Raw genomic sequence first — 12,458 nt, 5'->3', positions numbered from 1 at the left:
CATCAGCCCCTTCAGCCCAGACTCTCAACATTGCATGACCTATCAGCCAAATCACCTGTAGGTCCCTCTGGAAATATCTTTGCCTTTACCACTGCAGACTTAAGGGAAATTCAGAGTCGTCACCTTATCATTACCTGTGTGAGTGGGGCAAGACCCCACAGACCATTCGTGGTCACAGAAGTATAGAGTCAGAAACCAAAATGCTCTTAAAAGAAGAAAGGGAGAGGTGCTCCCAACACACTTACAATGCACCTAAAACCACAGAGACTGAAGATGTAGCAAGGACTCCAACGTTGCAGAGCTATTACAAGGCTAGATAGGGAAGAAGAACCTAAAAGGCAGCGTACACAGGGCTGACCCAAAAGATGGCCTGTAGTAAACAGTGTCTTATTTAACCTAAGCAGGAAATGATATCACCTTTTTTTCTATTTGTTATAGGGCTGCTACTGAAAAAAACAGTGCGTGTCTTTAACACATAAATAATTTTAAAGGTTATATAAAAAAAAAATATATATTTGCCTTTCATCCATTTTTCTCATGTTAACTAACGATTGACAGCTTTGAACAGTTAACTCCAGTTGACTCTAATTATTTAGCTTACAGAGTGAAATGAGGCATTTTTTTCCTGCCTAGCTACTAGGTAATGCTTAACTATCTGCACACTTTTCAAAAGACCAGTTCCCCTACCAGAAGTACCAGCGACCTTGTCCATATAGACATTCAGCCATCTAAACACACCTGCAATTCCACTTTAAAAACCAAGCTTTAAGCACAACACTGTAAGATGGCCAAAACCAGATGGAAAAAAACCCCAAACAATAAAGCAACATTTATGAATGCTTCACCATTTTTTACAGTCACGTCCTTGCAGGAAAAATGGTATAGACTGCTCAGGAGAGGAGCTGGGGCTGCTGTAGGCAGCAAGCCTGCAGCATAGGAGAGTATGCAGTCAGTACAGCCCTGCGTGCACATTCCTGGCAGTCTCATTTGACAGATGCAACTGGCCTGAGTGTATAAAATAATAAGTTACTCTTGGCTGAAAACTTCTTCAGACCCGGTGACATCTTTGGGTAACAACTGCAAAGGTCAGCTTTCAACTTCGGTGAAGGGAATGTTGAAAAACAATTCGGCAACACGCTGTAGTAATGTTATAAAGGAGGACAATTCCCCCTGATTAAAGGGCAGTAGGATCACAGCCTCTCTGACATTTCTACAGTAATAGGGACTTGTTTTGGCAGCTTTAAGAAAATACTAACTCTGAAATCTTTCTACTCTTGTTTGGAAAAAAGCTTCAGCAATTCATTTCAGCCAGTATGAGCATCCTAGTACACGGGCATGGAAGCAGTGCGCTGCTGTATCACTGATTAACACCGTAATTCAAGATACCAGTAACCTGAGACAACTGTTTGGTCAGAGCTTTACACCATCATTGATTGAATGTACTTATTCCCCTCCACCCCGCCCTTCTTTTTCCCTTGGAAGGGGTATTTAAGAAGTATTCTGGGTTTTTGTGACACATGAAACCATCAGTGTTCTGTAAATACAGGGAAGTGTTGGCTTTATTAAATCCTTTTTAGTTAATGTTCTTAAAATCATAAGTGCAATACTTCAGAGGTATGATGGGTAGAGAGAGCATTATAAGGAACAAGTATGAGTGGTTGAGCTTGCTGCTCTGTATGGGAGGATTACACCCTTACTGACCCAGGGAATAACTCCACAGAGTGGCCCCAGGTGCTGCACCAGATGACATTAGCACTGCGAATGGACTGCAGGGCATTAACTGTCCCATCATTTCCCTTAGTGTCTGGGCATTACAGTCTCTCTTGCACATCTCCACTCCTGACTGCGAGGGCACAGGGCTAGCTGACACATCCTCGTGGGGCTGTAATGGGCTGTAGAAATCAAAATGGTACAGCACATGTCCATGCTGATTTAGGATGCAGCCTACCCTGCTTCCCTACCATCTATACGAGCTTTGCCTGCAGCAGAAACAACCCAGGTAATTCTGGAGTGGTGGCTGGTCATAAATCATTGTGAAGGGAGCGTGGGTGATAGTGATTTGGATGCTAGTATCAAAACTCTGCTAGCTCTGGCTAACTCCACTCTATGCATCACTTGGTAGAGTAGTGGATATAGTTTCTGTACTTCATATATGGGTTTTATGTCAAGCAAACAGATACAATCTAGTTTCACAAAGATGAAGTGCTGAGAAAGGGGCATTGAGTTCAAATCCATCCATCCTTGCAAACCAGAGGGAGAGTGGAAAGCAGTAGCATATCTCTTGAGGGCAACGGTCTCATTTGTGGGAATCTGTCCTGTCCCCAGAAGAGTTCCTGGAAAAATGTAACTGGGGCTTAATGCCTATTTATCCACTAGCTTGTCCTCAAAGCCTTCTCCATGTAGGCATAACTTAAACCAGCAAAGAGCCTCGTTGAAACCGCTGCTTTTTTCTTTTTTAAGAGACCAGCTCTTGTGCTTTTCTTTCATTCTGTAGAGTACACAGCTGACATTATTACCCACATGCTTAGCAGTGCCACTGCTGTAATGGATGACGCTAGTACTTAAATGCACTAGGAAGACAGGAGTGGGCTGAAGCCATTTTTAGAACAACATGCTATTTTCTTTTTTAGTGCTGACTCATTCACTGTACCTTGTGGTATGTTTACCTTGATTGCTTGCTGCTTTGCAGGCTGTTGAATGGCTGAGGGAGGAATATTAATCAGTGACATGTAGCACTGTGCTCCAGAACTTCAGAGATGGTGAGTGCTATGCTCTTGCCTGTCTTTCGGCTTTATTGTAGGAATTACTTTTCTTTAACTAGCATTAAAGGTATTTCAGTCCTGAAAACTGTAAGTGACACTTTTGCATTCATCATTTTAGCACAGCTATCTAGTTCATATCCATTTTTTCTGTTGAAAATCTTTACTCCCCACTAGTACTCATATCAGAGTGAAATTAATCAAAGTCATTGCACTGTATACGTGTTGAACCTAATTAGCCAAAACAGCTGATGAAGACAGAAGACATCTCACATCTCATTTATCTTTTTCTTAACATATTTTACATTAAAATTAAAATGACATGGAAAACGGTAGCAGCCATGATAGCTAAAACTATAGGAAAATGCGCTTTACTGCATGTGTGATCTACCTGGGCTATTCTGCCTGCTGAGTGAGATGACAGAAGTGTTTGGTGCCCAGAAATGCATTTCTAGCTCAATTTGTCTGCATTCAAAAGAGAAATTAAAGGCCCATACATAAACACTGTTGCTAATCATTCACAAGAATCCGATAAATGCTATTAGTGTACAGTTACGAATGTCTGCTCTCTGCTTTTGCGGTGCTAGTTGACCATCTGGTTCGTGTTACAGCTCAGCTGATTTAACAAGGAGCTGGAGCCCAAAGGCACCTTCCACTCGTCCCCTCTCCCTTCTCTCTGCATGTTCCCACCACCTCCACTGTAGCAGGAGTGATGCAAATCACGTGCTAAATCACGAGCTTTAGATGAGAAAAATAATCACTATTTTATACAGCTTTATTTCTACTAATTTAGTTCTCTGAAACTGTCCAATTCAGGGCTAGATGACCACCCATGCTGCAACAAGGCACGTTGACTGAATCACCTCTGACTTACAACAGCACACTCCCCATTCAAGGAGATCCCCCAGCTGCAAGGGCTCCCTGTGGAGGATCAGGGAGTGTGAGACCCTAAGAGAGGAGCCAGAGACTAAGCTTGCAGATTTACCAGGTTAAGGAAATACCCGCTTTCAACTCTAGGACATGACTTAAGCATATAATGTGCAGACACCTTCAAAACCTCTTTTCTCATCTTCTGTTTTCAGGTATCTGTGAATTTGGTAGAAGCTCCCTTCTTAGAAAGAAATTTCCTTTGTTCACTCTTCAGAGTTTCAGTTTTAAGGAAAAAGCAGCTCAGTAATAACTGTGGAAGACAAAATGGAAGCCCAGAAACTCAGCACAGAAAACACGGCCTCAAGCCCAGGCACTGCCATCGTCTTCCAGTTTGGGACTCTGTATACGAAAACTCTCCAGTGGAAAACAGAAGTAGCAATATTTTATACAGGTGTTGAAAGAAAAATAACAAGAAGGAGACCAGTAGATAGAAAAGTGAGTTGGGTACAGTGAATCCTCATCCTCATATAACTAGGTAGCAGAATAAAAGCCATATATATATTATAAATTTATAATATTAATATATAAACACAGAAAATTAACTTTTATTATTCTGGAGTATATTTATGTATTCATATATAAGATCACTGAAGGAATATAATTTCACAGCTTTGCTTTAAAAAGAATTAAAAAATACATAGCTGACATCACTCAGGAGAAATGTCTTTTAATATCATGTGTTGTAATGCTATAAACAGAGAGATCCTGTGAAGGGCCTGGGGTTTTACGCTAATCTGTTCACTTGTGCACCTCAAGGAAATCTGCTGCTACATAATCAACTTCATAATCCCTTGAATTCTCATTGCCAGATATTCTGGAGCAAAGCAGTAAACTCTCCTGGTTAGGGATCCTGACATGTTTCTCTACCTTTCTCAGTTTCTGAACCTAATGATTATTTTTATCCAATCATTATTTAATGATGTTTCTTACACTGCCATAAGAAAAGTTAAATTTCCCTCCTCAGTTTCGCAGATAGAGTAATTGAAGTGTGCAGTGATTAACAAATTACATTTCCAGGGTCAGAGAGAAAGTTCATGGCAAAGCTAATAATGGGACTTATATCTCTGTTCTTAATGATCACAGCGTGACAGCACAGCATCCCTCAAAGTAGAAGTTTCAAAACTAAGCATTTAGTTATGACATTGACAGAATGCGGTCCCTTCAATTTGTTTGCTGACCTTGGGCTAGTGAATAAGCCAGCCACTCAATCTGAAGGATATCTATGCTTAGAATGGAATATTCAGATTCTACAGAACATATATTTTATTTTAGTATTTTGTAATGAGAATATTCCTGTTATAGAATTCCTGGTATTATTGCTTTGGACACAACTATAGATTCTTTATGGTAGTAACTGAGCACTTGAGTCTTAAATTTCCATTATAGGATGCCTGTGAACAGAGAATGGCTACTATGCCATTTTTAAAGGGGCTTACAACCAAAGATCACAAAGTCTCTGGTGCAGCAACAATTTAAATTCACATCTCCTCAATTTTAAGCTGGATGAACCTACCAGTGGATGAACCTTCCTAATTACAGGAAAATTCCTTTCTGTAGTCATCCCAATTCACAAAAACCATAAAACAATGACTCTGCAAAAAATATGCTTTCCTGCTCCCTAGGCTTGCCACTGGGCTTGATCTAAAGCTTAGTGGTAACCAAGTTAGTTTGTGAACTCAGTGTTTCACATTCACTTGAGGATGCTGAAGTAAGTTGGGAGTAAGTAGAAGGCCTATGGAAGCTAAAAACTGGTGGCTTCTGCAAAGAAAAATGAGATGTAAAGAGGGGGGAAGAAGAAACAATGAAACATAATGAGAAGAAAAGCACAAAACTCAGCAGAGATGTAGAGGAACCAGAGCTGTCTGTGTAGAAGTATGTCATGGTAAGGAAAAAGCTAGCTGTACCTAAACTCTAATGTTGGAGCGGTACACGTGGTTTTAGAACACAGATACAAGTGGAAGTCTCTGCACAGGACACGCTTCCAGTTCTGGCTTGTTGAGTTAGATTAAAAACTTCCAGGGAAGTGCAGGCTGTTTCACACACATGAGAACTGTACTCGGATATGATAAAATATCACAGATGCCAGTCTAAATTGGAATCAATTTGCATGGTAATGCTGTGAGGGTTGCAATTCATTTTCCTTTCTCTGCAATGAGGAACCTTCCCTGTTTCAGTAGAGAAGATTGATCCTGGATGTCTGCATATGCAAGTGTGACTCGTTGCTATCGGACCCCCATTGCTCAGAGGGGAGAGAGCTCTGCACGGTAGAAGGGTTGTTGCTAGTCTGGGTTTGCTGGCTTCTGCAGAGCCCACAGGAACTGAAAATCTCTAAATACATAAATCTGGAGTGGGGATTTGCCCATGTTAATGTGAGAAAAGTTCCTTAAAAAGAAATAAAAGAGAAGGTACTCAGAACAATGCAAGCTTTGCAGGCTGTACTTGGTAAAAATACCTAAGGGAATATTTGTATACTATGTTTTTTCCAGTGGCAAAGCTAGCTGAAGAAGTTATCCTCCCAGCTACTCCCTCCTTTCTGCTCTGCTCCCACTGCAGTTCTCTGTACACCCTGATGTGCTAATGTCACTTGTTGTGGGAGTGTGCTGGACCGAGGCCTTGCAGATGATGTAATTGTCTAAAAAAAGTATTTTGGAGGCTATGTTTTAAACCCGTATCACTTTAAGATCCAGATCATCATGCAGCATCATAAATGGCTACATCAGCATGATTTTGGGGTGGCAAATGGCAGCAAGCAGCAGGTATGAGTTTAAATGTAGGAGAAAGTAGGAGCTTCTTGGTTGCTGCTAGAGAAAACAAGTGTGCAAATAGCCTGAGTGCCAGGCCTGAAATATTTATCTCCCTGAGATACCCATGTAACTTTTAACACGGAGAGCTGATAGTATGGTCTCAAAAGAGGCTCAGTTCAATATGATCTTGGGTGATCCAATCACTAAAAGGAAGTTTCTGAGTAATCATCATCACGACAAAGCAACTGAGTACACCAGTAAATCCATTCTCCTGTTACATACAACGACCTGGAGAAAAGGAATAAAAGAACGCAAAAATAGGATTCCACGCAGCCTGTTTTTAAAATCACTCATTCACAGATGTATTTGAAACACTGTTTCTAGCCCCCAGACTGCTGGGAGAACTGCCCCTTTTTTAGTCTGATGTATGGATTTTATTAAGATGTTCAGTGTGAACTCCAAAGATGAAAACACATCCACTGACCTTAAACTAATCTATATCACACCAGTTTTATAGTTTTTAATTTGTGCCCTATGAACAAAGACAAAAGCTAGAGTTTTCTCACTTTCATGGAATATTTGCATTAGGTGAGCCGTACAGATTTTCTTCGAGAGACACACAGATTAAGCTTGTATTTTTTTATGATGACTATGGCATAAACTGTGATGCTTTTTGCATTACAAATCTTAAGAAAATCTTCCTCTTACCTGAAGGTAATGGCACGGCCTCAAGGAAGGTTTGATTTCCTGATGAACCAGAGGCTTATCTAAGTTCAGTGATGATTTGCGATAAGCTTCTTTAGCCTGACTTACTGTAAGCGTGGACCAAGAACTCCTTTTCATATATTTACCATCAGGGGTCATTGCTAGCCCTTCACAAGCCGAACACTTCACATCATTGTTACTTTTGGAAGTCTTCAGTGAGAGATCCCCAAAATGCCCCTGGAGCGCCTCAGGATAGCAATGGGATATATGATCTGCATGGTGCCTATTTACCACACTAGGGGTTCGGTAAGTGCTATCACTGTCCAAATTATCATCAGAGCTCCACCAGCTGCTCATTCCAGATTTATGCTTGCTTTCTGGTTTTCGCTCCTTACTTTTACTCCTTTTGCCATGCTTGGAATGGTGCCCGTGATGATGGTCATCCCCTCGACTGTCTCCCTTTGTTCCATTAACGTTGCCCTTGGATGATCCTTCCAGAGAATGAGATTTAGTAAAAAGTTTCTGGACTGAATGAACAAGATGGCGTATTCTTCCTGGGCTCTCACTGCGTTGTTCTGCAGCTGTTGAGGTCCTCTGGTACTGTAAAGTGTGGAACCCATCCCGGTGAAGAGGAAGTTGTTTCTCAAATTGGTCCAAAAGATTTGCAGGAATACGGTTAATCTTAGGGTTACCGTGAGACATGGCGCAGTCGTCTCTTGAGTCGTAATGTGAACTGTAGTGCATTCTGGGGAAAGTGCTACTTGACATGTGATCGCCCATTACCATGGGCATCATCATGCATTCAGAATGAATGGAGCTGCGTGGTGAGCAACGATGGTGGTCCATCGGGCAACTCTCCGTGGGGCTGAGAAGATACGATTGCCTTGGCTCCTGCCCATGGTGGATATGGTCGTGGGTGTGTTCACAATCTTCAGGGGATGCTAAGCCACAAGTATGAGCTGAACATAACTGTGGTTGGTTGCGACTACCAGATAATCCTTTCATATTCCTCGGAGCAGGAGAGTATCTTTCTTCATTGAAGTGCTGAGAAGGTGACCATGAGTACTGCTGGTCTGTCAGGAGAACACATAAAACCGATGTTATGTGTCTGATTAAAAGATTAACTTGCAAAATCCAAGTATATTGCAAAACTAAACATTTCTTCTCTATGATCTTGATGGAAAGTCTCACCATTCATGGAATTTCATTCACCATTTTAAAACTGGTTAAAATTGCTCACTACGAGCAAATTATGGAGTGAATGCAGCCTCCTTCCTGTTTGCAAAATTGTCTGCTAGCAGTTCTAAATTTTATGAAGCTATTCATTACGCAAATTTACTCAAATAGCTTTAACGGATACATTCAAGTATTCAGTTTATTATTTGATATTTGGAATTCATATGTCAAGCTTTGTGGCTAGTCATTCAAGTTACATGGGTCCAGTTTCTATTTCTGTGGTCTCTCAGTCGGATATCTTAACCTAAATGTATCCTTTCTCCATGGAGTCATTTTTGTATCACAAACTGAACTTCATTTTCTTAAATGAATCTCAGTTTCAGGATCCCAAGTTCACTGTTCATAAACATAAATAATAAACAGCAAAGAGAAAAAGAATATGAACACGCTGAAATGAAGCTTAATTTTTATATCACTAAACAGTTTATGAATAAGCATTTCATACTATTTGAACATCTGTTATCCTTAGTCCAGAAGTATTATCACTATTCCCATACATGTAAAGTCCTCTATTAGGCAGTTTTTCCCTTTTTATGTCCAAATTACAAAATATTTATTTAACAACTCTATGTTATTCCTGATAAAAACAAATATCTTTAGGTACAAGCTACGGGTTTTTATATACTCGATTATTTGCTCCTATGGATGATGTGCTCCAAGTTGTGGTTATTAAACAAGCATGATTACTAAATAAGTGTAGCTTGTAAGCAAAGATTTTGATACTCAAGCCTTTGATTTTTTTTTCTCTCATGCAATTTCTTGCAGCTGTCAAATGCTACAAACAGAAAACAAAAAAACTCAGAAATGCTTCAATTTGATTTTCACATTCACTTTCCCTCTTCAATTTCAGCTTATTTAAGTAACATTTCAAAAGCAGACAAAGATCTAGGATGCAAGACAATCCTTTAGAGGATCAGACAGATGCGTAAGTGTTTATACAATCCACTTAGCACAGTCTTTCTGAAATTTGCTCTAAAGAATCTAAATAATCTTGCACAGGTGCCCGATACAAGGAAGTTGAAGGCCTCAACCAGAATGGAAGCCAGAGAATATGTACTCGTTATATATAACAACAGAACTGGACACTGGAGACCAGCCTGTAGAGATAACACAGTAGCCAACAGCACTTTAAGGGATTTCTAAGCATATGACAAAACTCTCCTAAATCATATTCTCACTGCTGGTGAAAACCCAATGCCTGGAAACAGTCATGAAACAGATCAATAGTCATATCTCTTTAATTTTATTCAGCTAGTAAGTGTTGCGTTATGTCATGATGCCGTCAGCACAGAATGCAATTTGTTGCAAGTCTTTAGCATCAACAATCTCATAACCTAAATGCTCTAAATTTCCTATAGTGGAAGATGCTTAGATAATTTTATTACATCCTAATTTCAACAGAGCTCCACATAATGTTTTAAAATGAATGTAGCATTAAACTAATAAACAATAAAGTATCCTTCATCCTAGGCACAGTCCTTCCACACTAAAGTCAAAGATGGATTTAAGGGTCCAAATGTCACCTCCAGACTTTATGATGGTGTGAAACTAATGTGTATGTGCATATATCCTTTTCTGCTTCTATTTTGTTTTTATAACAGTTTCTTTTACTTAATTCTTGGCTATTTTCACATTAAAATAAAAACTTATTACTGTTGATTACTCAGTCTGTTGTACTATTTAGGTTATAATACCCTGCATAAATGTAGTTACAAAAAGGAAATATAACTCTTTCTCTGAAATAATAACATAATTTTGATGATCCAATTAAAAGTACAGCTATATATAGACAAGGTAGTAAATTATAACAGTGCATTGGGATTCAGCCACATAAGTAGCACTGTAATTAATGGTACTTAACCCAGTATTTTACCAAACATTATCAGGGGAATAATAATTATCCATGTGTTGAACTTAGTCTGTGCTTCCCATAAAGGGTTCCCAAAGCACCTGACAGAGATTACTGCATTAGTTTTTACAATCCCGTGAGATGTGGAACGCAGTGTTCTCCTTTTACAGGAAAAGAAACTGGAATACAGGCAACATCTTCCAAAGTGCTTGTGGATTTGCTGATTTTTGTTTTCACAGTGGTACAAGCCAGAGGGAGGTGGAAGGAGGCTTTTCCGTCAAACTGACAGCACGATGAGTCAACCCCAAGCCTTTTCGTCACAATCTTGCACATCTATGAATGGAGATAACTCTTGTGCTATATCTCACCCATGCATTTAGAAAAAAAGAGGAAGGTCACGGCAGAGATCCAGAACGAAAGAAAGAGTTAGACAGGAATAAGAAACTCATTTAAATGAGTTCCCTAGCACAGAACTGCTAGTCCCTGGTGATTTCTTTAGGCCTCACACAGCATTAAACATAGCCTAAAAGGCTTCAAACATTTTCATCCTGTTGCATCCCCAGGAATATGAGACATCATGATTTGATTGCACAGCAAAGGATAATCTAACAACAGCGTTTCCATCCCTCATGAGTCTCTATGATTCTAGCTCAGTGCAACTATAGAAAAATACAATTTTCTGTATGTTGCTTTCGCAGACTTATAGCATTTTATGTGCCTCATGGAATATCTGAATTTTTTTGTTTGAAACACAGTAGTTAGAAACTGCTATAGGCATTTAATAATCATAATCAAAATAATTAAAAACTGAATTAAGAAGGTGGCATTTTCCAAAAGTAATTTTCCCCTCTTAAATCTGCCATAGACAGTAACTGATACTAGATAAAGTCCCAAATTACTTACACGTGCGTCATCTAAATTTATCACCCCAATTAGGTTTGGGCTCTGCTTGGGACATCAACCCTGTTCAATGTCCTAGGCACCATTACTTCTTCTTACAAACCCTCTGAAAATCTTCAAAATTTTGCATTGTAATATATAAATTTATCAGATCATCTGTGCTTTGTATTATTCAGTCAACTTTGTTCAGGAGGCCTGTTTAAGGGCTCGAAGAAAGAGTTGAGCTATGGCTGAATGAATTACTGTGTGGTACCAGACCAATGTAATTAACCATGTGCTAGCTCTTAGCCTGCCAGAAATGCAAAGAAAAATGTGCTAGCTTGAAATTCAATTAAGCTAACATGCTTTTCTAGCATTTGCAAGGGGCTAAAATTGTATCTATGGTCAATGTCCACAGCTCAGCTGATTCATAAAATTTCATAAAGTTACAGTATTGATTTTTTTTTTTCAATCCTTTAAAAAGAAATTTAAGATTTTGGTATAACGAAAGAATGCCAGTTTTATCCAATAATGACAGATTGGGCTGGAATTTTAGTCCATGTCTTGAAGGTAATGATATCTAGAATAAAATATAAGCTTTTTTTTTTTTTTTTTTTCCACAGCAGTTCCTATGTTTTCTTAGGGCAATCACTCTAAAAATATAAAAGTAATTGAGGATACTAATGTCTACTCCCTTAAAGAAAGTGCCACCATCAGGACCAAAGAACTGAAGGGAGACAGAAGAACAAATAAACGTAACCCCAAGCAGACAGAGGAATAGGAACAGAGAAAAAATATATTATATGCAAGCACAAGAATGGTGGGTTTTTTAGGTTTCATCAGAGCAAAATGGAATCTTTCCATTGACTTCAGTGGATAGTCAGATAATACATCAAGACTGTGGGGGGACCTAGACCAAGACATAGGCTGTTATGTCAGAGAGAATCCAGTAATTCCGAAATCCTGAAAATCCCTTAAAGCTCTTCTTTTCCGAGACTACTGTACAGATATAAGTCAACCTTTAACCTTGACAGATGGAAGGACTTCTGCATCCCTTCCTGTCTATTTCAACTCTTTCCCTGCTATGTCATGTCTTTTCCTGCTTTTGGACTTTCTGATGCTAAAAGAGTTGCTCTCTTACTGCAAGCAGATGTTAGTTTGCCTGTCTTCAGGGACTGGCCACAATTTTTAGAGCAGTCAAGCTTCTTCCTTGTGCCAGTCAGCATCCAGGGAAGAAAGAGATGTCCAAGGACCAAGAATATTGTTTGAAATAATGAATTAGAATTAGCATTAATGTTCTCGGGCAAAAGGGCTAAAAACCTTTAAGCAATGAAAAATAAGGGCTGTGCATCTCTA

The 12,458-nt window shown here is 39.4% G+C and overlaps 1 protein-coding gene across 3 annotated transcripts in view; it reads right to left on the bottom strand.

Annotated features, from left to right (window-relative positions):
- The window catches only part of DLGAP2 (DLG associated protein 2), a 491,075-nt gene that overhangs the window by 79,953 nt on the left and 398,664 nt on the right, over positions 1-12,458 (bottom strand). For all 3 annotated transcript variants that reach the window (XM_052809696.1, XM_052809697.1, XM_052809699.1), the window contains one exon: positions 7,142-8,211. In XM_052809696.1, coding sequence (XP_052665656.1) covers positions 7,142-8,211 — 1,070 coding nt within the window. The remainder of the gene's footprint in view (positions 1-7,141; positions 8,212-12,458) is intronic.

Source organism: Harpia harpyja, chromosome 15 (genome assembly GCF_026419915.1).
Source record: "Harpia harpyja isolate bHarHar1 chromosome 15, bHarHar1 primary haplotype, whole genome shotgun sequence".
Lineage (NCBI taxonomy): Eukaryota > Metazoa > Chordata > Aves > Accipitriformes > Accipitridae > Harpia > Harpia harpyja.
This window is presented reverse-complemented; position numbering and strand designations above follow the sequence as displayed.